General features: G+C 54.5%; 1 protein-coding gene across 1 annotated transcript; it reads right to left on the bottom strand.

Annotated features, from left to right (window-relative positions):
• Positions 1–5,920: 5,920 nt before the first annotated feature.
• Positions 5,921–24,789, bottom strand: KANK4 (KN motif and ankyrin repeat domains 4). The gene is made up of 10 exons (XM_084290736.1): positions 24,451–24,789; positions 17,142–17,224; positions 14,961–16,871; positions 13,911–14,022; positions 12,324–12,554; positions 11,647–11,734; positions 10,492–10,711; positions 8,636–8,778; positions 7,295–7,495; positions 5,921–7,123 (listed from the first exon to the last, which is right to left on the bottom strand). Exons 2-10 carry the CDS (start codon positions 17,155–17,157, stop codon positions 7,025–7,027), a joined length of 3,021 nt encoding a protein of 1,006 aa, XP_084146862.1. The 5' UTR covers positions 17,158–17,224; positions 24,451–24,789; the 3' UTR covers positions 5,921–7,024.
• Between the last annotated feature and the right edge of the window lie 79 nt (positions 24,790–24,868).

Here is a 24,868-nt window from a genome sequence, read left to right as displayed (position 1 = left end):
TTGTCTTTAAGGCTAGATGAAGTTAATCCAAACCAGCAAACCATTTCCAGGAGGCTCCTCGGGAACTGATAGCGCAGGACGAGGCTGTCATGGATCACAGAGAATGGCTCACTCCTGGGGGTGCCGGAGCTCAGGTTTGGGTATTACCACGTAACACCAGGCAGCCATGAGCTCCCCTGGGCACAGCACGCTGCAGAGCTTCCCAGCCTTGCCCCCCAGGTGCAGTCAAAGCCCCTGACTTCTTTGCTTTGACCTCAGCCAGGAGAGAGGGCTCTGAATCCTCCAGGAGCCCTCCCGGGGCCCTCTGAGTGCTGGAGGTGGGGTGCAGCAGCCTTCAGACTAAATTCGGTGACTGGGTTACGTGCCGCAGCCCTTCCTGCAGCGATTAGACGGCTGCGGCCTTGGCGATTTAGAAAATGAGTTTGGCAGGCGGATGGATGGCAGTGCCAGCCATTGTGGTTTAATCTGCCCGTGTGGAGGAACAGCGGGGCTTTGGAGGAGGCAGCCCAGGCTGATGCGGGCTATTTGGTGTAATTTATAATGATGATGTAGCTGGGAGAAATGAAAAAAAGGAGGGGGGGGAGGGATCAAAACTGGCTGTTTGATGTGAAAAATCCTTAGAAATAAATGGAAAGAGAATTCGGAAGCTGTGCTGTAATAACCGAGTAGCCCAGGCTTAGCATTAGAAGCGCAGTTGGTGCGCGCGCTGTAGCTGGGTGGCTCCTCCCTGGTTTTGTGGAAAGCACACACTGACACGGGATGAACCACGAGGAAATAAGCAAGCTGCGATTCGCCCTCACTGCAGAGGTTTTCCTTAGTTCATTTGAAAGTTTTCCTTCGGAAATCACAAAGTGCATTTAGCCTGCTGGGGCAGTCAGTGGGTGTGGTGTTAATGATATCGAGCCGAGGAATTCGTAGCAGGCTGCTCTGGGTCGCAGAAGCGTCCGAGGCACGCAGAGGTTGAGGCAGGCAGATGAGATGGGAAGAGGTGCCCTCAGAAACAGCGTGTGGAGTTTATGAACAAAACGCAATGATTCCTCCGATCGTTTTTATAGCCGTTGCATTCCTACCTTAAGATGTTGCTGCGTTTAATCGATGAAGTTTTACATGGCTATTTGTTAGCCTGTTATGCACATCCTGCTCATACTGCACATAACGAATAGGATTTATGGGCTGGGATATTTTGCACTTCTCATTGCTCAGAATGAGATAACATTTTCTGCTTCTTGTAATTTGCACTTTGTGTCTTGAATATATTACTGCCAAAAATCATATTGCAACTAATTGATAAACCAGTGACCATGCGGAGAAGCGTGTGCTGTTGTACAGGACCAAGTTAGATAATTAAATTTGCATTACGCTTGTCTGGGTTGAGGTGTTCTGGTTTGTTTAAAACTTTATTTCTGTGCAAGGGAAAAGCAATTAGACCTCCTGATTGTATGTTTACATATATCACTGAAATAAGACATTTTATGACTTCAAAGATTCTAAATAAATCTCGGTTACCTAAGTAGCTGTGCATTATTTATTTTTTCTTAATCATTGCAGAATTGTATTGCATGAGATGTCTTTGTTTGCTCGTTATTGCCTTCCTCGGGGAGCAGGAGCTGCTGCAGATGCAGGAGCGACCAGAGGCAGCGGTGCCAGCCGGGGGCTCCTCGCTCCGGAGCGAGACCCTCACGGGGAGGGAGCCCCCCTGTGTGCATCTGTGCTCCGTCAGAGGGCTGCTGCTGCCTTGCAGGTGGCTCCTGCCTGGTAAAGGCTTTGAATCAGGGGAACTTCACAAAAGGTGGCTCACATGAGAGAGCAAGGGTCTAGTGTGCAGGCAGCAAAACTGGGGGAGAGGAAAAGGGGGTGAAGGCAAAGGCCCAGAGCGACTGGGTTGTGACAGGAGGGCTCAGACTCCACGAGAAGGGTGCCTGCAGCAGGAACATCTCTGCTGTGGGTGTGCTCGCAGCCTTTTGGAGGTGCTACAACACTGCTCGAACTCATCTGTGCTGGTGGTGTGCTCTCTGGCCTTGGTCTGAGGACTCCCTTGGCAGAGCCTTTTCTTTTAGCAGGTTCAGTCCCTCCTTTATCAGCATCAAGCACACCCTTAACAGCACCAGGAGCCACCTCAGGGCTGTTTGCATTTCCAGGCCAATTCTGCCAAAAAAAAAGAGCAAGTTACATCTCCTGTTAGACTGAGATTTGTCATCCCCCGGGTGAGCTCCCTGCACGCCAGGGCACGGAGCCTGTCCAGAAACCACCCCGCCTGTGTCAGACTGTGCTGCTGTGTAAGGAATAGCTGAAATGCCTCTAAATTCCCTGTAATTAATCAAAGGGCGATTACCACCCTCGTAGTGTGACACGTAGCGAGCCCGTTGAGGTAACGTGATTACACTGAGATGGAGCAGTTAATGTACCTTCGCCTGGAAGAGCTGGACTGGATTAATGTAATGTTACACACCTATAAAACACGAGTTTTTACAGTTGTGCCGAGCATTGATAAATAATTCCATTATCACTTTTTCCACGGTTTCGTACTCCCACATCCATAATTTAGCTGTATTTACATTCTGGTTAAGCATTGTCGTGGTCATTGTTTCCCAGCAGCAGAGGGTCTTCTGTTCTCTCAGGCTCGCAGCGCTGCGCTGCCTGCACCTCTTTGGGTGGCGACGCAGCGGAGATGCCCCGGTTCTGCAGCACCCCGGGCTGAAAAGGTTTCAGGAGCACCTCCCCTTCGCCTTCAGCCTCGTCGCAACGGGCCCTGAGCTCTCTGCTCCCTGCACAAATGCAGCAAAGCCAAGGGCTTCGAGCAGTTTGTTCCCGAGTCCTGCACAGGAAGGCGCAGCGGCAGCACGAGCGCTTCTCATCCGTCCCTGGCACCGCGGCCTCTGCTGGAGGTGCTGTGCCTCTGTGAGCGCTCGCTCAAAATTAAAAATTACATCCTTATCAAAGTAATTGTGCCAATTAAAACCACATTTACGGGGGTTATTCCGCTGTGCTTCCCATCCGGGTTGCCCTGGGCTGCCTGCACGCCGGCTGAGCACAGCACCACGCTCTCCGCCGGGCCCAACGAGCTCTTCTCTCCCGGCACCAGGACGCAGGGCTGCAGCTGCTGCTAGAGGCTCGCCAGCGAGCTGCCACAAGGAGGAGATAGAACAAAAAAGAAGAGGGCTGCGAAGGCCCAGCGATGGGTTTCTTCTGAAAAAAAATGCGGGTTTTGGGGAGGGCTGCTTGTTTGCACTTTGAGTGCGAGGGCTCTCTTCAGTCTCAAAGCTTTCTGGCTTTTTTTTTCCCTTATTTTTTAGCGCTTGAATGTGCGTAAACATAGAAAATTAATAAGTTTAGAAGCCGGGTTTGGGATTCTCCTGGCATTCTGGGAGCTGTTTTGCTGCAGGTCCTGGTTTATTTGTGCACGATAAAGCAGGAGCTCCAGCTATATCCCACGGTAAAGCAATAAAAGCCAGAAACTGCATGGATTTGGGGAAGGGAGGGCTGTCTGCCTGTGTTTTGCAGTTTTCTCCAAGCCGCGTTTGGGCTTGAGTGGGGCCAGTGCCAGCAGCCCCTGCCCCGCTTTCTTTGCAGGATCCTGCAGCTTTTTCTGCCGGAATGTCACTAGATGGAGCAATTGACAAAATATTTAATTTCCGCTGCCTTCAGCCCCGGGGGGATCCCGCTGGGTGGCCCTGAGCTGCTCCTGGCCTCTCGCTGCGGCAGCGCCTTCCCCTGCAGCAAATAAATCTGCCTGTGCCGAGAGGCTCATCTCCTGCAAATATTAAACCCTAAATTCTCCTGCCAGTCACCGAGCTGCCAAAATCCAGCCTGCTGACCGGGCGCTTTCTGCGTGATAAAACGGGGAGGTTTGGGTTTCCTCCGGGTGCGGAGGAGGAAGCAGCACCCGGTGTCTGTGCCCCGTGCTCAGCTCGGCCTCGCCGCAGCACCCAGCTGCTGCCCGCAGATGTCGAAGGAGCCGAGCCAAGGCACGGCCCGCAGGCTGCCCAGTAATTTAATTAACAGCACCGAGCCCTGCGTGAGGGTCAGGGCGAGGTGCTGGGCGCTCCCCGAGCTGCTTGGGCCCCTTTTGGGGGCTGCCCATGCCAGGAAGGAGGTGGAGAGCTGGCGGGTGCAGCACCAGGAATGAGCTAACCCCTGACAGCAGCCAGCCGCGACGTTTCAGGCAGCCTGGACAATGTTAGCAAATTACTGTGATCGTTTCACCCCCTTCCCCGCAATTTACGGTCTCGAGGCCGTAGCAAGCAGAGTTGGTGCCCCTGTGGGATGGACAGAGCCCAAATCAGTCGCAGTGGGGCTTTGCTGGGGCGATTCCATTCCTCGCATATCTTGGGGCTGATGTCACGGCGGTGCGGGGGCCTCCAGCCTCCACAGCCCCCCACAGACCTGGATGTCATCTCACAACCCCAGCAGGAGCCCTGGTAGCCCATGCGTTGGTTCCTGAGCCCCCAGGGGGTTTTGTTGCTCCCCTGGCATTTCCCCGTCCCGTACTGCCACCCACCAGCTCCACGGCTAGCACACGGACAGACAGCCCCGGTGCCCCCAGGGCTCCTGACGGGATCATGTTGGTGGGGCTGGGGGACAAAATCTGTGTGCCAGAGGGCTTGCTCTGAAGGTTATCCATGAGCGAGAGGAAAAAAACAGCAAATCCTTGGCAGCCGGCCCGTTTTCATCCCTACTGCAACCCCGAGGAGCGACGCGGTTCCCACGGCCGTGGAGATGCTCCAGATGGGGCCGTCGGGTTCCCGGCTCCCCTGCGTGCCACCGAGGGAAGGGACGCGCTCGAAATGACCGTAAGGGGAGTGGAAAAAGCACGTGCAGCTGAGTTTCTCACCATTCTTCCCCTTTGGAGTTAATCAGCTCCTCGATGGTGAGCCTGCGAAGATCATTAGATTAATTTCTTTCCTTGCTGTGACTTAATTGTCTCCATTTGTACTGCTCAGAGCTCGTGCTGGGGATGTGTTTTTGCTCGGCTATATTTAGTTCGATTTCCACCACGCTATCAAAATATAGAAATTTGGGCTGGCTTCATGACATTGAGATGCTGGGGATGATTTTCCAACTGGGAGCTGCTCCAGGCTCCCACCCACCCCCCACCCCCCCCGGGTCCCACGCTGGTTTTATGGCTTTTGCCTTATTTTACGTAGCACCTGGGCTGCTCCTGCCCTGGGAGCGTCTTGCAGGCTGAGAAATCCCCCGAGGAGAAAGTTTGAGGGGAAAGGAGGAAATACAAAGCCGAGGAATGAAAATAAACATCCGGGGGCTGTGTACGTTGAGCAGCCCGGGCTGCGGGGACAGAAACGCGAGGGAAGAGGGGAGACAGGGGAAGGGCTGCAGCCGCTGCGTGTCCTTGGCGCAGAGCACACGCTGCACGCCTCGAATCGGGTGTTCTGTCCCCAAATTGTGCGGGGGTGAGCTCGGCATCCCGAGGGGTCCTGCAGGCGGGCAGCTCTTCTCGAAGCAACCCCAGTGCTCCACGGAGGCTCTCCCACGTTCCTCACTGGAGCCAGGAAGTTCAGCTCCCGCTGGGGGGTGGTGGGGTCAGCGCTGCATCCCTCCCACCCCCTCGGCACCAGAGCCACAGGGAAAACTGGGTGGAAATGGTGACGAAATGGGGATTGCGGATTTTTGTTTGCGGCTGGGACCTGTGGTGAAGCTACACGGAGGGGCAGCGGGTGCTCAGCACCCAGGAAAGTAAATAGGGTAAATGAAAAAGGTAAAAGAAAAAAAAAAAAACTTGTCTGTGCTTGAAGACACTAAAAAGTGAGAGATTTAATGAAGCGTGTGTATGTGCAGCGTGCCAGGGGCTCCCTTCTTGCCCCTTTTGCTTTTGGAGGTCTGCCTGTACGTCTGTCCATCCCTTCTACCTCACACCCGGCGAGCGCTGCCCTGAGGGTAGCAGGTACAGGAGCAACCACAGGTGGAAGTTTAACTCAGGTTTATTCATACAGGAAGGAGGTAACTCCACTGGGGACGGGGTAAAAAAAGGCAAATGGACATTCTGCGTGGCGAGCACTTCTGCCTTAAAACAATGATAGAAGCAGTGAGAATGGAGCAGACACCAGATGTCAGCTGAAAGCAGATTTGATTTCAGCAGAGGAGATCCACCTTCAGGGTGCCGTAGTGCAAGCTGTCAGCTAAGGGACTGTGACGGCATCCAGGCCCTACAGGGAGCATCCAGCGGGTGCTGACCCACTGGATGGAGGGGACCAGACCCCTCCATCCTTCCCCACCTCCTGGGCTGAGGCCAGGGTGAGGGGAAGCACAGCACCGTGCCCACTTGTCACCGTGTCACCCCACACAGCTGCTGGGCGATGCCAGCAGGGACCTGGCCGAGATCACTGCTCCTCACACTGCGCCCGGGCTCCGCGCATGCCGACGGGTGACGTTTCCCTGTCGGCTCGAGCTTAATTAGAAAAAAATTAGAGCCATATGGTTATTACGAATTCAGGCAAAACAATGTCTGTGTGTTTGGGTCTGCTGTACTCAAATATTTTCCTACAGCATTAATTTTTAATTCTTACACCGGGCCCGCATAAGCAAACACGAATAGGATTTTGTGTCTCCCGTAATCCATCCAGCTTGTGTTTGTTGTTACCTACACTGACTAATCACCGCCACCTTCTACACAGGGAAGAGCTAATAATAAATATTAGGACACAAACTTACAAGTTAAATGCGATACAGGTAAGTGCTTGATTAAAAGGCCAGCCGCCACCTAAGGCTACCACAACTAAGTGTTTTTTGTCTAACGGGCTTTTCTCCTTCGATTCGGCTGCCGGAGCAGAGCACAGTGAGCATTAACACAAGGCAATCTGGAAATTGAACTCTCCAAACCATCATTTGAGCCACTTGTGGCAACAGGCATGGCTAAGGCTACGCAAGCAGGTTAATGAGGAGAATGAGGCTCCAGGCATGGCTGCAGGTCACCAGTGCCATCAACCCCGGCATGCTGCTAGATCCTTGGTGCTGTGAAGCCGAGCCTCTCCGTCCCACTCCATCTCGGCCTCCTCTTCCTCACTTGGTGTCAGGCAGAGGCGCTGGGGCCGTGCTGGGCACGAAGCAGCAGCGCGGCGATGTCCCCATGGGCACTCCGCTGGGCGAGGGACAGCGCCGACTCTCCGTCCTGTGGGAGGGACAGGGTCGGCGCTCAGACAGCCAACCCGTGTGGCTGCAGCCCACCCAAAATCAATTAACCCCGGCCAAAATCGATCAGCCTGGACAAAACAATCAGTCCACAAGGGTTGCAGCCCTGGGGCTGTTCTGAGGGGACCGCACCACGCCACGCGCGCCTCACCTTGTCCGTCAGCGTGAGCTGGCAGCCGGGCTGGGCCAGCAGCAGCCTGACCATGTCGGCGTTGCCCTGCCGGCAGGCCACCATCAGCGCCGTGGTGCCCTGCTCGTCCTGCAGGTTGACGTCGGCCTGGCAGGACAGCAGCGCCCGCACCATGTCCTCCCGCTCGTGGCTCACCCCCAGCATGAGGGCGGTCTGGCCTCCCTGTGAACGCACCCGCAGCTCAGCACCGCACACCTAGTGCTGCCCGCTCACACGGGTGTTATAACAATGCATATATAGTAATATCTACTTCATATATAGTAATAGCGCCTGTTACTACCACATATATATTACTATAAACCACATTCTTGTTGCATATATACTAGTGCATGTTATTGCGTACTGCCTGTTGTGTTTATATTATAATCATGCATATTCTTTTTTCATACCATGTGTTGTTACATATTGGTGTTATTATTGCCCATTATTGTATATTGTTGCATTCTACTATTAAATAACACTGGGGCCTGTCAGGAGGTACTGGCAACAGACATCTCCCTTGTTAGCAGCATGGCCGCACAGAGGCTCTTAGCAGCAGCAAAAAATCACCCAGCTCCCAGCTTGTCCCAGCCATGGGTCCCCCTCACCCTGCTGAACATTTAACCTTAGCCCTGCACTAACTTTTAGGGCTGTTTGTAGGCAGAGCTGGATGAAGGCACTGCCACTGCTGAGACCCAAAGGTGCGCATCTGCAACAAAATGGCCGCCTGCCAGCAAAGCGGGCCCAGCTCCTGTACCTGAGGGCCACCCTGAACCACTCCTCCCTGCTTGCAAAAATTTCAGCCTTTTTTTTGTTGTTGTTGTTGTTTCTTAATATTTATCTAGCTCTCGCCTCACTTCGCAGGGAGCTATGGGGTGGCCACTCTGCAATTTAGCTGGGGTTGCTTTCATAATTTTGGGGAAACAGCAACTCCTACCCAACCTCTACCTCTCAGCCTCAGCCTGTGGCTCATTCACTACAACCCACTGGAATTACACCCCCTGGAGATGTGCCTGGGGACACAATGGTGAGAGGGTTTATTCCCTCACCACCATGTTTTGCTCAGCCACAGGCTGAATTCATGCCGCACCCGCCCCCTGCGCTGCCCACCCGCTCAGATTTCACCAAACCCTCAGCAAACATCTCCCAGAGCCGCTTCCTCCGGCCAAACCTCCTGGCTCTCCTTCCAGCCTGACCGACTGTGGGAACAACAGGAATTTGGCCGTTGTGGTCATAAACAATGAGCAGGAGCTCGGCCGGCTTCGGTTTGGGAACATTTCTGCCAACCACGCGAGCCCTGCAGACCCCCTGCACCCCACGCACCTGAGCGGCTCGCACGTTGACGTCCCCCTCCTTCAGCAGCCTCATCACCACGGCCATGTCCTCGCCCGTCTCGGCGGCTGCCAGCGGGGTGAGCATCACGGCCGTGTAGCCCGCTCGGTTCGGCAGGTCCAGGCGGCAGACCCCTGGCGGGGGGCACAGCGGGGACGGGCAGGGTTCAGCCCCACCAGGAACCACCCAGAGGAGGGAGCAGAGGGAAGGGAGAGCAAAAGGGAGACGCGATGTGTGGTGTTGAAGAGGAAGGTGGCTGTGGCTGAAAGGCCAGCAGTGCTGTCTGCACTGAGGGGGAAGGATCTGATCGAGAACCAAAGCTCAGTCAGCAGAAATTTCCATAGTTATACAGGATTGAGCCTTATCTGCATTGCATATCCATTCATTAAGGGTCTTGTGAGCACAGCAATAAACGACTTGTATGTATGTTGCTACATTTAATTATAATTCCTGAGGTCAACTCAATTAACTTTGATGACCGAGTTATAGCCTAAAACAAAAATGATAGGGGATTAATTTATGCCCTGGGCACCCACCAGGTGTGGAGCTGTTTGTTTTACCTCCTCGAGGGAGGGAGCAGCAGAAAGGTGAAGGTCACGTAAGGGCACTGCACACCTCATCTTGCCACGCTTTGCTCATCGCTGGTGTTTAGCAATGTCAGCTCGGAGGAGCTCTGGAAGCATTTTCCAGGCTAAGTCCTGGTGGCTGGCACGTCCACAGTGGATCTGGGAGCTCAGCGCCATCACGTGCATTGCCACCGAGTGTCCCAGCAAGGAGCACTCTGTGCTGAGCCTCTCGGCACCAAAAATCCTAGGGTGTTTTATACTCTAGGATTTCAGTCCTGGTTTTTAATCTGTTTAATTTCCAGGAAAGGCTCTTACGCTGGCAGCCTGACCACCGGATATCTCCACAGCTAATCAGTGAAGATATGGATGAATTTCACAGCAAAATGCAGTTTTTACTGAGTCCTTTCTCGTGCTGTTCTCAAGCACTTTATTTTTTTTTTTTTTCAAATCGAGGGGCCTGTTTCCAGTTACAAGGATCCCGCTGGCACATGCTCTCCAGAAGCACGCTGCTCCCCGTGTTTTGGGTCAGGGCAAGCTCCTGTGACAACAAGCCAGCAAGCCTGTGACAACAATGGGCACATAGATGTGTATGATAATATGCCATTTCCCTAACATTTAACGGATTGTCTTGCCCATGAAAAGAGGCCAAAGTGTCTCTATTCTTTCTGAAAGCGCGTGCATTTTTTTTTCCCCCAGTACACTCTCAGCTGAAAGTCTCTTTCTTTGCAATGCGAGCTGAAAGTTCAATAGTTTAAAATGCAATTTTCCTGTGGTGCTGTGGGATTTGTTACACTCGGGTCTGAGCCCCCAGCTCCAAGCCACAACATGGCTGCTACAAGATGCTGGGGGAGCCCCTGGAGGGACCAAGCAGTGACCTATCCCATTCGTACCCCTTACCCACAGCAACCCTGAGCCATTTCCAAAGCCCTCAACACTAATGAGCCTTAATGCTCTTGATGAGCCTCAGCTGGGACCCTCACACACACCCATGAGCTATGCAGGAGGTTGCTGGTCTCCTGCTCACGCACATCTCCTGGGTGGACCATGGCCCCAAGCTTGTCTGCTGGCAAGGCTCCAGGGCATGTAGGTTGTAGTTGGTCCCCAGCCCACCTCCCTTTGCTTCTGACTGAACTCCCCAGGAGGTTTGCCATGTGTTGATGGACCCCTCTACCTGGCTCTGCCCACCACGGTCAGACCGGTGGGACCTTGCCCCATCGCCGAGAGCGACCCAAAACGTCCTCCACACCCGTACCCAACAAGCAGCAGCACTGCTGCTCCTACCTGTGTCCAGCAGGAGCTTTGCAATCGGGAAGTTGGAGTGGGAGACGCTGTAGTGAAGAGCCGTGTTGCCGTTCCTGTCAGCCAGGTTGACCACCACCTCCAGGAGCTGCGGCCGGATGGCCCCCAGCGCCTGCAGGTAGGCTGAGACCACCTCGGGGCTGGAGGACTTGCGACTCGACACCCGGAACCACTCCTGGCAGACGGTGCTGAGGACGTGCCGCTGCAAACGCCACCGTCACCTTACCCCCAGGCTTTGGGGGAGCCAAAACCCACTCCCCGCCTGCCCCGGTGTCTCACGTGCTGACTGTGTGGTGAAGCACCCATCCCTCACCCAGCCTAGCTCTTAAATTCATTCCTTTTATGAAAATAAAAGCAATAAAATGCCCCAAAATTGCTCCACCACCTCAAGTCCCCAGTGCCCGCTGGCCCTCCAGGGGTGGGTCAGGGCTGTCCTGCCCCAGGAGCAGCCAGGCCGCAGTTTGGGGCCTGCACCCCACATGGCACGGACCACGGACACTCCTTCTCTGCCTGATACAGCAAAGCACCTCGTGAGAGAACCACCCTTAAAAAATAAAGTCCAAAATATGTTAAAGCTTAATGAGCAGCCACTGGAACCAATTAGTCACAGGGAGTCTCCCTCTAACTGTCTGTACAGCCTGTGCCATCACTTCTCAGAAGGGCTGAGCAAACTGCTTGCTGTCCAGATGGAGAAAAATGGGGGAGAAAATGGTGTTCTGGGTGGATTTGGAAGCATGGTGCTAAAAATCCCTTCCCAGCAGGGCAGAAGGGTTGCCATCCTGCAAACCTGCCGCTGCCCCGGCTCCTGCACCACTTTGTCCTGTGCTCTGGCATCCTCCAGCCAGTATTTAGCTTGTGGTTTTGTGATTGCTGTTATAACTTAAGGGGGAAAGGAATTTCCTGTGGTAACATGAATGAGTAATCAGAGAAACCTTTCATCTTCTTCTTCTTTTTTTTTTTTTTTCCCCCTTTCTTTTTGGCTATTCTGAACCAACTCAGAGTTGTCCTGTCCCATCTCCTGACCAAGCTGTCCATGGTAGGGCACAGCCTGCAATGCACCGTTTAATGGATAATCTTATCCATTAAACATAACAGAGTGGGAACTGCATTTGAAATTTGATCGAAAAATATCTGTACCAGATGCTTGTCGCTTGTGGTCCTTATTTCTGAGAGGTGCTGGCTGAGCAGCTGGCAGTCGGCAAGGAAATCTTCCGAGGGTTTGCATCTAGAGGGAAAATACTTTTGTAAGCCCAACATGAAGCAGAACTTGCAAGTGGCATTGAAGTGGGAAGGATGATGTTTGTTTTAGGTTTGAATGCTTTAAACGCTTATTTAAACACTTAGTTTTAGGGACACAGCTTGTCCCATTGACCTGAATCAGATTTCAGATACAAAGCCAAGCACTTTTTAAAGTCTTTAAGTCCAGAGTCTCATATCCGTATGAACTTCATCTTTTACAAGAATCCTGAAGCTAGAAAAAAGAAATTTTATCCCTGAATCTGCAAAGCACTTGACTTAGAAAGTTTACTTGAGGAGGGAGAAATGAGCTAATTCTCACCAAATATGACTCACTCCGCCTTTTCCACAATCAACTGTTGGGCCTGAATCAATCCTCACTAGATTGTGTAGTAACTCAGAAAATATTTAGCTCTTTAAAAGGCTTTTCCCGTGTCTCCAGAAGCCAACAACTGCCTTTCCACTGAGGACATGAAGCACCATCCCCGGCCCTCCTGGAGTGACCAAACAAAGCGCCGTACCTCCTGGGGGTTTCGAAATGCCATGGAAAGCACGCTCACTCTTGGCTTTCTGGTTACCTGTCAGCCTTGTGCTCAGCACCAGGCGTTGCTTCTGCTGCAGGCTCCTGCCGGTCATCATCTTCATGTCTCTCCTGCGAGGAGGGCCCCGATGAAGCCCCCTCGCTTTCTCCTCCGCCTTCCTCCTGTGTGGGCTCCAAACCGCCAGCTCTCCTCTCTGTCTCGCTCTCCGCGTCCCCCTCCGACGGGCTGTCTTCGCAACTCGTGTCCTCGCTGGAAGTCGTTTCGTAGCTATTTGAGGACACCACATGTTACTCACTCCTCTCCCATTGGCAACCACAGGGCCTGACCAAGGCTCATTGAAGACACCCCCTGACTCCAATGGGCCTTGGGTGAAGCCCGGCGTGATACACAAGCTAGAAGGTTAGAGCCACAGCCAGACCTGGGGTTAGTCTTTTTGTCTTCTTAAGGCAGCAGGAACACAATAGAAGCGGTTAATTAGCAGCAGGCAAGGTTACTTCAGGGACTGCCTGGTTGGTTTGAAGGGATGGCCACCACAGCAGCCCCAGCATGGCCAGGCAAGGGCTCCGTGCCACCCACCCACCGCGAGAAATATGGGTGGGTGGCACGTTTAGGGGTGGAAAACTTGAAGACCACCAGGCAAAAACCATGCTTGCTCCTCCAGCAGGGACTTGAGTCCACCTTTCAGGTAGCCCTGCTAGAGACATCTCTCACGTGGTTGTCCGAAAGTATCATAGCAATAGTATTTTCCATGAGACAGAACATTTAACTCTGATGGATCCTAAAACCTCTCAAACTCATCAGGATTCCTCTACTTACTACCCATTGTACCCATGTCAGTGACCGTTTGTAGAAGCTCGACTCAACAAGGGTGAGGAAAACCTGATGAAACCAAGAGCAGCAGCCACAGAGCTGGAAGCTGGGTGGGGAAGTGCCTGTGAGCAGCAACCAGCATTAAAACCTGCACGCACAGCTGTGTGCTCAGGGAAGGGAAAGTGAAATTTCCGCCCTCTCCAATGCCAGCACAAGGGTTTCTTGGTAGAAGAGGTGCCCGTGCTGCAATCAGAGCCGCATCTACAGCACGTGTTGCTGGCTCCAGTTAGCTCAAAGGCCAAAGCAAATTCGGTCCTGGATACACAGGGAAGTGCTTATTGGAGCACAAACTAAAATACAGATCTCCTTCACCCCAGGACAATTCCTCGTTTACTGAAACCATTTCTTCTCTCTCCCAGAACCAACTTTTGTTGGCCGTTGCTGGGGTGCAGGGGTAGGTTAGTGGCATCGTGCTCACCCAGGCAATGCAGACCTCCTCCAAACCCACCCAAGTTAGTGGGCATCGTCCCATGGACCCAGCTGGGTTTTGGATGAAGCCCCAGAAGATTGGTGCGCAGAGTTTCAGTCCCCAGAGAAGTCTCTCAGTGCCCTGAAAACACCAAGGTCCTGGTCTTTTCTACAGGGTTACTTACAGGTTATCAGGTTAAAGAAGGGAGAAAAGAGGCTCCATTTCAAATGGCCTTTTAATCAAGAGGTTTGGAGAGGAAAAGAGGAGAAAAAGAATGACTTCTTCAGCGATACAGAGGACGTTACATGTTAAAAGGCAGGTTTATCTTCTCAGCGGATGCTTACCCACCATTTACCCCAACAAACTGAAGATTCTTTTTGGTCCCATTGCCTCCTGCATGGAAACCACAACCTTTCTTTTTCATGATAGATTTAAGACTTGTGGTTGGAGAGGTTTCTAGCAAAATACAAAATAACAGATTAATTAAGCAGATGTGCCATAATTATCAGTGATTATTCCCAACCTGTAGCAACAAACTACAAATCATAACTGTAAGCATCTTAGTACTTCATCTTATAAGGTTCCTTTTACATCTTGCAAAAAAGCTGATGCATCTGGCCACAACCTGAACCTGCCCTGACACCTTAAAAACACAGGTCTCAAACCTCTTCAGGTGGCTGGGAATAGGAAGTGACTGGGAATTATATATGTGTTCTGCGAATATAAGTAGGCTTTACTCTTGTAATATATTTTTTTCCCCAATATTTATGTTACAGCCCCGCCTATAATACTATATGGATGAGTCCTTCCATCGGAGTTTGAATCGTCTCACTACGTATTGCTATTACAGGTCACAGCTATTTGTGAGGTCCTTCTGACAGTGAACAGGGAGCCTTCAGTTTTGGCTTCTCAGCTTCATATAAGCTAAAATTATTCGATCTGAGCAGCTGTGTGACTGGGACAGGTCTGTTCCCAGCCCAGCTGCTCAGTTAGCTTGAACTGGTTCTGGTTCTGGTGAACTCCTGATTTACCCCAGAGCATCTGATCCCTGCACGCTTGCAAATTGAGGTGTCCAATTGAGAGAAATGGCAAGCGGGGTTATTTGGTGGGACAGCCACAAGGACGGCCACTTCTGGAAGCGATCCTGTGTATGACTGAGCCACAGCTTTTACTTGCTTTTGTTTCCTTTTCAATTTATTTATTTTAAGGTCGCGTGGCTTATGAAGTGCGGAGATTCGCCTTCCTCAAGCACACATTTTTAGGAGGGGCTATTTCTGATCTCTTGGCCACCAGTCACACCTCTGAGCTCCACTGCATCGCCCCTGCCTGACGCTCCATTAAAATGGGGAGAGATTCAGCCCAGACACGTTGAAACCCATGCCAATGTTATTTACCCAACTGTTGATAGTGCGTGTTCGAATTCTCCTTATCTGCTGGCCTCTGCGTAGAGTAGGCAGACAGCAACGAGTTTAAGGAATTAACTAATTGGTTCTGGATGGAGCTGAGCTTGGAGGCTGGCTGTTTGATAGCGCTTGCTAGCTCGGGGTAGCCGTGCTCCAAACACATCCACTGCTCCTGCAGCAGCTCCTGGATTTTCTTTACGTATTGGCCTATGGGGTCAACAGCAGGGAAATCTCTGTGGTCAGGGTGACCGTCATCTTCCATCCCGTCTTCAGTTTTGTCTTCATCAAAGCCTGCCCTGGTTTTGCCTGTGTTTGAGTCAGTTTTTGTTGCTCGATAGCCTGCCGCAGTCGCTGCATGAGCAGCGAGACCCTGGGTATCGTAGTTATTTCTCTGGTTTTGGTTGTCGTCGCCGAGGTGCTCGTCAATCTTCAGCTCAGTTAAGCACGGGGCGTGAAGGCCAGGCTCCAGGTCAGCTTCGGTCTCTGTGAGCTCAGCGAAATGTCCAGCTCCCTCCGTGCCACCACCTGCCCACCCCTGCTCTCCCTGAGCACTCACCTCCCTGGCCGGTGAGTTCACGTTGTCCACTCTGTGCACACCACACCCTATGGATTTGGTGGAGAGCGGGATGTTTACATTCACACCCTTGTCGTGGGCTTCCTTGGAGCCGTTCACGTGTGAGGGCTCGGTGTTCACCGCAGCATCGTAGTACTGCAGCGTGCTGCTGCGCTGCCCAGATGGTGCCGAGGCTGCTTGCGCGTTCTCCCGGCACAGCTGCTCCTCCAGCTGGGCTTTGGAGCTGGCCAGTAACCTGATGCTCTTCTCCTTCTCCTTGATCTCATGATCCTGCTGCTCCAACACCGCTCTGATCTGCTCCAGCTCCTCTTTCTTCTTGCTCAGCTGCTCCTCCAGCGTGGCAATGTGCTGCTTCAGAGCAGCGATCCCACCAGGCCCTCCTGCATCTCCTCCCCGCTCCTCCTCCCCTTGAGTGCGGGCACCCCCGTCTGCATCTTTCTTCGGCACATTCGGGGCGATTTCACTCACGCTTCCCTCCACTCTCCCAGGGCTCGTGCTTCCCTCTGCAAACCGAGGGGCACCCGGCGAGGCTGACACCACGTCGGCAACATCACCCTCCTCAGCCCTGCTCTCCACCACCACCTGCAGCTGCTGCACTGCAGCGTGCTGGCCCGGCCACGGGGGCTGTGCGGGTGCCCTCTCCTTGGGGACATCCCCGTGCCAGCCCTCCCGCACGGGGCTGCCTTTCCCCGGCTGCTCCTGCTGCTGCGAGGACGAGTCCTGGGGCAGGCTGGAGGTGATGCCGTTGGGTGAACGCAGCGTGGGACCAAACGTGCTGTCTGGGCAGCTCTCACTGTCACCAGGCTGGGAGGGTGACCGGAGGGGACACGTCCCATACCCATCCCCAGCTGGGTGCTGGCCGGGTGGCAGCGCCGCGGGCATGCTGGAGGCTCGCAGCAGCTGCGGCCGCCCCTGGAGCTCATCCTCCCGGCGCACCAGCTCTGCGTGCCGCCGTGTCTCAGCCAGGAGGGCTTTCCTACGGTAGCTGGGCTCCTCGCCGGGCACGGGGGGCCGTGGGGTGTCCTCTGCCCCCAGCGATGCCTTGCGCTGTGTGCGGCACGAGGTGGTCAGCCAGCCCGGGCCGGCAGCGGCCGCGTAGCCGCGGGAGCCGTTCTCGGGCAGGCTGAAGTTTCGGGGCAGCGTGCTGAATTTCGGCTGCTTGGCTTTGCGGTGGATGTGGACCCTCCTGATGGTGTTCCCTTTCTCGATGTCGTCCACGTACTTCAGGAAGTCCAGGTCCAGGTGGAAGCCGTACGGCGTCTCCACGGAGTAAGGGAGGCTTCGGGGCTGCTGCCCGTCCCCGTCGGGCTGGGGCGGCTGGCCAGTCGCTGAAACAACCACGGGGAAAAGAAAAAAGATTGAATTTTGGAAAGCTGGTAGGTCAAAAATAACAAGAATTAAGTGTTCAGAGCAGGAGGGAGATGACCACGACAAGCCCTGCTTTGATACTCCTGGCCCTAGTGTGCATCTACAGAAAACAGTTAATCTACGGTATTTCTGGTAAGAAAATTACTTCCAGGCTTTTCTTTTTTTGGCTTTTTATGGTGTGGGTTTGTCAAGAAACAAACGAGGAAACAAACACCCTGTGACAGCCGTACCATCTGTCTTCTCCATGGTGTGGTCTGGTCAGGCTGTCAGTGCCCCATCCTCTGACAAGCTGCGGCAGATGAGCTGGTTCGCCCTTGAAAAAAAAAAAGAAACAAATAATTTTAATGCAAAAAAGCCGCATCATCTGAACTTAATCCATCCTTAAAGCCTTCCACTTCTTCACAGGACCCCCCCTCGCTTCCTGTGCTCTGCAGCCCGGCTGTGCCTGCTCAGCACTTCCAAGCGTGCGCGAATCAATAGCTCCTTCGCCAGCGGGAACCACTCACAGCCACATCCCGGGGAGCTCCTTCTGATGAAATATCCCCGCATTACGGGTGGTTTTCGCTGTGAAAGAGAACGGAGAGGTGTTTAGGAGAATTTCGGTTGGGTTTGAGAGGTGGCACAGGGACTGTTCGCTGATTGCTGTAAGCTGGATGTAGCCTGCGACAGATACCCTACATAAAATATCATCTCCTCTGAAAATAGCATGGGATAGAAACTACATACAGAAGTCACTGGATTGCCATCTTAAGAAGAAGTGCTTAACAACCAAAGATTTTAAAATAATGTTAAAATAAAATTTAAAAAAAAGAGCATGAGACCACGCCATGTTGCGCTGAAACTCAAATTACGTCCCTGTCAGGGAGGATCCTCAGGTGGAGATCTGCCTTTATTCCTGCTACAGGGCAAAAAGTGAGTTTTTCTGTTGGAGATTTTATTTAACACGGTTCCAGGCCAGCGATGGTCACCTAGCAGCTGGAAGGCTTCTTGTCCAAGCACATCCATGAGCCCCGGGGTATGTCAGGGCAGGGCCACGCAGCCCCCAGCCCACACCACGCCAGCCAGGCAGCTGGGAAGGTCGCTGGGGCTGCTCGTTTCGGAGCTCTCTGATCAAACTCGCAGGGTCCGAATTCATTTTCTGCCTCGCTGGCCTTCTCCAGCCTGCGTCTTCCCCATTCTCTTTTTCTTCCACGGTCATTTTTGCATTTTCTAGCTCCTTTTGTAGCTCCTGATGGAAACGGCGAGCTAAATGGCTACGGTATACAGAGTACAGAGCTGCTGCTGTTATTCTCTCCTGGAAGCACCGAAATGACTTTTTAATGGCAACGCGTTTTAATGAGCTTTTAACTACGACAGCGACCAGCCGGGAAAACGCCGTCACCGCATTGTTAGCGTGGGATGGATGCTTGGAGAGAGGAGAACCTGTCAGAGGAACCATCGGCTCTGTCCTTACGCCACACAAGCTCACGGTCAGTTTATAGCCCAGATGGGAAGCTCGGAGGGTCCCCAAGGCAAGGAGAGCACCAGAGCTCTCGGGAACACCTCTGGGGCCGGCACCTCCTGCCCCGTGGAGCCAGCCCCGCGCAGACCGACAGACGCCTGGTGTGTTCCCAAATTAACAGCGCTTTTGCTGTGAAAGGCAACGTCTTCTGGCTCCTGCCAATAAATAGCAGGCGCCAAAAACGAGCGCTAATCTCTTCCTCGAATGTTTGTTTTTTAAGTTTTCTGATTGCAGTCAATTACGGAGCAATTAGGAACCCCAGCTACAGTCCAACCGGCCACATTTCACTCCTCTAGGTCGTTTACTTAGAGGGAGGGGGGGGAAAAAAAAGCCAGGCAATAGGATGCTTCTTAATATCTAGATAATTACACCTAATTGGTTCCTTTATGAACTGGCTGGGTCCCAACTCTGCAGTCCAAATCACTGCTATGACTTTTCTCTTTTGACCGATCTACTCCAAAATCGCCTCGGAACAGGACGTGGAGCACCCCTGGCAGCCTTGCTGGTGCTCCCACGTCCCCCCTGAGCCGTCCAGGAGCAGCAGCAGCAGCGCCCTGACCCCCCTGGGGCACTTGGTGCCTGTTCTGGTGCATGGCAATGTCCTCGTGCATGGTGATATCCTCGTGCATGGACGTGTCCTCGTGCATGGCGGTGTCCTCACCCTCTCTTCTCACCCCCTTGGCTCCGGGAGCGCTCATCCTCACTGCCACCAGTCCGGAGGAGCTGGCCAAGACTCGAGGAAGCACTTTCTAGTAAGTCTCCGTCCTGCTACGCTGAGCCTGGGCCAGGTTTTGGGTTTTGCTGGCTCTCCCCTGAAGGACACTGCTTTGCTCTCCGGGCAGGCAGCATCACACAAGCTGCAGCGCTGAATTTCAGCTTTACCGGGCAGAAAGGCAGCGGGGACGGCCAGCCCGGGTTTGAGGCATTCCCTTTCTCAAGGCAGCAGAAATAAATACACAAAAAGGGAAATCAAGAAGGCAGCAGTACTGACCGAAGGCATCTCATGGCTCGCAGTGGCGCTGTGCCCTTTGCAGCCACGTTTAACCCTTCCTTCCCCTGCACCCCTCCCTCGCCGTTCAGCCCCTCCCGCACGCCAGCAGAGACGAGAGCAGCACCCACAGCCTGCAAGATTTACAGAGCAAATTAACTGAGCCGCAGAGGCGAACAGACACGGATTTCATCCGCTGTGAGCATCTTGCTGCTGGTTTGAAACGAGCAACACTTAACCCTGCGACTACAGCAAGCAGATAACTCACCCCCGCTGCGCGGCGCGTTAACACAGCCTCATTAGCCACCACACAACGTATATTTTTTTTTTCTTTTTCAGCTCTGCTTGGCGTTTTCTCCTGCACTGCAGCAAGCAAGCGGCGTTCGCACCTTGTTGCAGAAGGGGAACGTCTGCCAGCACGGCGGCGTGTCCCGTTCCCTGCTCGTGCCGCCCTCCCCGGGGTCCGTCCCCGCGCTGCGGGCAGGGGCTGAGCGCGCCGTGCCGCAGCCGCGCGGCTCCAGTTGTTAGAAAGTTGGTCAGCTGAGCGGTGACCTTGCTGGAAAAAGCAAACACAAGTTCACGACAAGGAGCACAAAAAAAGGGTTTCATTCTCCGGCAGCCCGGCGCATCGATCTCGCCGTGACCTTCCTGAGGACAGCCCGAGCCCGCTGCATCAAATGAGCCGCTTTTCACGGCGCGCTCAGTCTGCTCCACAAAGACCACCGGCGTGTCCCCCTTACCAGGCAAAATAATGCAGAAAAAAGGTCAATTATTAACGAAACGCCTCCTGTTGTACCTGATGCTGCAGGCTGCGCCCCGGGCTGGCTCTCCGCAGGCTGAAGGCATTAGTTATTCTGCTCGGCGCCGCGCGGGGAAGCGCAAGCAGCTGCCACAATTAAAAGGCAGCCTCTTGATTAGCAGCCGCAGCGGGCTCGGCGGTGCCATCAGTCCTGCTGCAGCCCCGGCGCCGCCGACCGGAGCAGGACAGGGCGAGTGGTGACTACAGGGAGGCAAGGGCACAGCCCCGTGCTGCTGGGGCCAGACAAATTAAGGCACCTTTTTGCATCGGGGGTACGGGTGCCAGCTTAATTTGGGGTGGGGAGCCGGCCCCCGGGGTGGACACGGCGTGTTTTTGCCTGCTCGTGCCAGTGCACATCCCGCAACCCTGGGGTTCCTGTAGGGTTTTGCTGAATGGCTGACACCCCTCAGGCTGGCGACAGAGAAATAAAGTCAGCTTTTGCACTGAAGTTGCCCAAACTTGGTGCTTTTCAAGGCAGAGCCTCATCCACGTGCACACACAGGACGCCAACACGCTGGGACAGAGGATGCCCGGAGTGGGGCTGGCAAAGCGGGCGGCTACCAGCCACAGCTTCAAGACAAGCAGAGCTCTGCCTCTGCAGGAAGCCAAACCGCCAGGAAACGTGCAGAAACGGAAGCAGCGCGGCCTTGCGAGCTCTCCCCGAGGCACGGACGGGTTAATTTGCACTCGAGAACCGCGGGACGAGCCCCAGAGGCTGCCAAGCGCCGTCCTTCCCACGCCACCACCGTCGCTGCGCCACGCAGCGCTGCTCGCGCAGCCGGCTGCTGCGCCCAGGGCTCCAAGCGAGCTTCGGAGCACGCTGTTGAGTGCTTCCTGCAAGTATTTTGGGGCGGATTCCTCTGGTTTGGTTACACTCGCACATCTTTTCTGAGCGTGTTCACGGGGGTTTGTTGGTTATGCTCACCGTACAGAGCAGCAGGACGGGGAAAGAAACGCATTTCTGCGCGGCACCGGTTTTAAAGTAACACAGAACTGGGCTTTTTTTTTTTCAAAAGACCTAGCAGGAAACTTTCGTTCGTAGCATTTCCTCGTTGCAATCACACGCATCAGACCCACGTTTTCTGCCAGATTCAATCCCTGTGGGACTGGCGAAGGTCTTCAAGCCTGTGTCGGCTGCTCCCATGGATGACAGGAACCAGACGTCCCCAAAACACCCCCCGGTCCTTCCCTGTCCCCGCCGGGCCCACTGCAGCCCCAGGGTGCTGGATGCTGTGGCAGGGAGCTCAGCGACCACTCAGAACTCCATCCAAAAACTCCGTGGCACTAAAAGAAAGCAGTCTGAAGGCCCGGCTTGCCTTGCTTGATGACCGGCAGACAAATAATTCGCCCAGCACCACTTATGGAACATCCCAATCGCTTCCAGCGTAACCGTGCAGCCCGCCGAGCCGCCCCAGGCACCCTGTCCCACAGCGCACGGAAGGTGCGGATACCCCGATTTGATTAAGCTGTTTAATAACTGCAGCGAGCTCCCTGCCAGCACCTCCATTAGGGACGGCTCAGGACGAGACGGGGAGTATCAGATGTCCCGGCTCCCCCTCTTCTACGGCTCACCGGCAGGGGAAAGCGATCACGTCCATCCCCTGCTCTGATAACCTCTGCTAGCTGACCTTCAGCTCGCTCCAGCTGCGGTCTCAGGAAGGCTTCGGTCGGTTCTCATGGTTTTATCACGATCCTTGAACCTGTGGACTCCTTTCCCAGAGCCAGGTAACCCCAAAAAGAGAAAACCACCTGAAAACATGGATCCAAAGCGCTCTGAAGCCAGAAGGCAAAGAAATTCGGAAGTTTCTCGTTTCTCCTGTTTCCTCTTTTTGCCTCATTCCCCCCAGTTTGGAGGCTTCTGGCCCTGCCCAAGCTGCTGATTTCCTTCTCCTTGGCCAGGGACACGTTGTCCTTCGCTGCCCTGTTGCCAGGTGTGGCCATCCACGGGGTCAGAGAAGCTGGTAGCGACCCAGCGGGGTTGTCCTCGGCTTGGCTAAGATTTGGTGTCCCCAGATTTGGTGGCGGAGGAAGGCAAGGGAGGGTGCCCTGCAGCATCCGCTCCCCTCGGGGCTTAGTCAGAGATGAAAACTCTGCGTTTGTGGAACTGGACAAACCCGCAGCGATACATAAATAACACTTCCTAACCCCAGACTGAGAAAGCTCAAAAAAAAAAAAAAAAAAAAAAAACACTTGTGGTTGCCCAAAGCGAGCTATGGAGCCGGGCTCTGTTCTGCCTGGCGCTGATAAAGGTCCCTCCATCAGCACATCCCATCAGCTTCGGGGTGCTTAAACCCAGAGCAGTCTTAAAACCCTCTCTGCAGCTGCACAGGACCCCGGTCACTGGAAACCCCTCTGCAGGCTGATGGGGGCAGCAGGGGATGGACGGGCAGGGGGGCAGCAGTCGGGGCTCTGCGCTGGGATTTTTGTCCCAGCTCACGCTGCCGCTCCCCTCGGTGGTGCTGAGGCTCCTGTTCAACGGAGGAATGGGCTGAAATTATAGATTTAAACCAAGCTCATTCAGAAGACCGGAGCCACCCCGTGTTTCACATTTCTGACTCCAGCAACCCTTCATTTTGGCAGCGCATTATTGTAATAACTCGGTCCAGCTCCGTTTTCATGTGAAACCTCAGATGCGTAGGACTTGCAGACTCCGGAAACATTAATTCCACCGAGGCCTAAAATAAATACGGATTAAGAAGGAGCTCTCTGCATCTGGTTCCTCCCCGGCGCTTTGTCTCGGAGACGGCCGCGTGCGAAAAGTTGGAGCTGGGACTTTTTGCTCCCGCGCCCCAGCCAGCCTCACTGTGTCCTTCGGGACCGACCGAAACCTGCACCTCGCTGCTCCCGGTGCCAAAATTCGGTGGTGTGCAGGGCGAGTCCCTGCCCCTCGTCCCTGGGGGCTGGCTGCTCCCTTTGCTTTGGACCCAGAGCCACAAAGAGGTGCTGTGAGCTAGGAGCATCCCCAGCACTGCGATGTGCCAGAGGGATCTGTACCTCCATGACCAAAGCAGCGGGGCACGGCCCGGGTTCCCCCAGCTGTGGGGCTTGTCGCTGCTCTTTCTGTTCACAAATAACTTGGAAACTCTCAGAGCGGGGAACGGGAGGGCCCCCGTGAGCACAGCACCAGGCTCGCTCACTTTCGTATTCCGGTTTCAGGATTATTTTAATTTATCCGCCACCCGATCGCCCCTCAACCGCAAACTCTCAGGCAGCGAGCCGCTCACCCCCCAGGCCGTCATTCTGGCCGCTGTTTTTACTTCTGAAGTATTACAGCCAAAGCGACAGCTAATCAATCACGGAGCTGAGGGCACGGGCTCCCCCCTCTGCGTGGCCGTTTCGGGGAAGAGATCAGATTTTTTCCGCCCAGCCCATCCCGACTGGAACGCGAGGAACTGGGACATCTGCGAAACGGGTGCGCAGGCGGAGGCTGGCATTTCCCCCGGGGCTGCCCCCCGCCCTGCCCTCCGCCGCAGTCCCTGCGCTGCTGCGCGTGATGGATTTTTGGATGCTCAACCTTTCACTCGGAGCTTCGCGTTTGATTTCTGGGTTAGCCGGCGGACAAAGGAAACGCATCCCGGCGGTGCCATGTCCCACAGCAGTGCGCTGAGGGTTGTCTGCGTGTCCTGAACGGGGGCACCGGAGACAGACCCGTGTAGGAACACCCTTGGGGAGGTGAGCATCGCGCCTCGAGCCCACTGGAGTTGCTCTTGCAGCCGTTCCACCTCTCGCTGCCACCACCCCACGCCTACCCAAAGCACTTGGGTGCTCCGAGCACCCAACCTCTGCCATATGGACCTCAGCGACCCGACCATGGTCCAGCCCCACTTGGCAATGGGATCCACGCGTCCCGGAGAGCTGAGCACCCCAAAACTCGTGTTGGGGTGGTCGCTGTGGGGAGGCTCCGCTCGCTGTAGGGTGCCACGAGTGGGGTCCCACTCTCAGCCCCCCAAGGATGCGATGCCTGCGGCCAAGCCCCACGGGACAAGCAGCTCGTGGAAGGCAGAGGCAGCAAAGAGTCAGGGTGCCAGGAGTTTCTGTAGGGAACGGGGAGAGGCTGGAGGACACCGGGGACCCCCCCCCCGCACCCCAAAACCCCCCGGCAGCATCCCCGCGCGCCGCGCATCCCCCTGCGCGCCCCCAAAAAGTACCCCAGGCACTTCTCCCCGCCCCTCCCCGGCCCCAAACGCGGCTCCCCCCGGGACCACGACCCCCCGATCGCCCCCCAAAATCCACCCCCGGCCCCGGCCCTACCTGGCAGCGGCCGTGCCGCGGCCCCGCTGCCTCCTGCGGGCGGCCCCGGGCGCGGGGGGGGCGGAGCGGGGCGGGCCGGGGGCGGGCACCGGGGGGGGCCGGGGGGAGCAGGACAGAAACGCACTTTTTTTTGTTACTTTCCTCTTTTTTTTTCTTTCTTTTTCTTTTCCCTTCCTCCCCCCTTTTCCCCCCCCTTTTTTCGTCCTTTCTTTCTTTCTTTTTTTTTTTTTTTCTTTTTTTCTTTTTCTGAATGTGTTATTGTCCTGGGTTCCTTTTTTATTTTAATTTTTATTTATTTTTTATATCTTTTATTTATACTTTTCTAGCCCGGCGACTCATCCTGTTTGCACACATGCAGATCAAAAGCAGCGGGAAGGGGAACCAGGGGCCGGGCTTCATCTGCGCCCACCCAACGCCA

This window comes from Netta rufina (genome assembly GCF_964035555.1).
Source record: "Netta rufina genome assembly, chromosome: 8".
In the NCBI taxonomy this organism is placed as follows: Eukaryota; Metazoa; Chordata; class Aves; order Anseriformes; family Anatidae; genus Netta; species Netta rufina.
Note: the sequence above shows the minus strand (reverse complement) of the source record. Positions and strands in the feature narration are given on the sequence as shown.

Coding starts and splice junctions, on each gene's coding strand:
- KANK4 (XM_084290736.1), bottom strand. Junction 10,712..11,646: donor CCACAAGCGACAAGCATCTG/GTACAGATATTT, acceptor TGGCGTTTGCAG/CGGCACGTCCTCAGCACCGT. Junction 8,779..10,491: donor AAAGCTCCTGCTGGACACAG/GTAGGAGCAGCA, acceptor GCCCCCCGCCAG/GGGTCTGCCGCCTGGACCTG.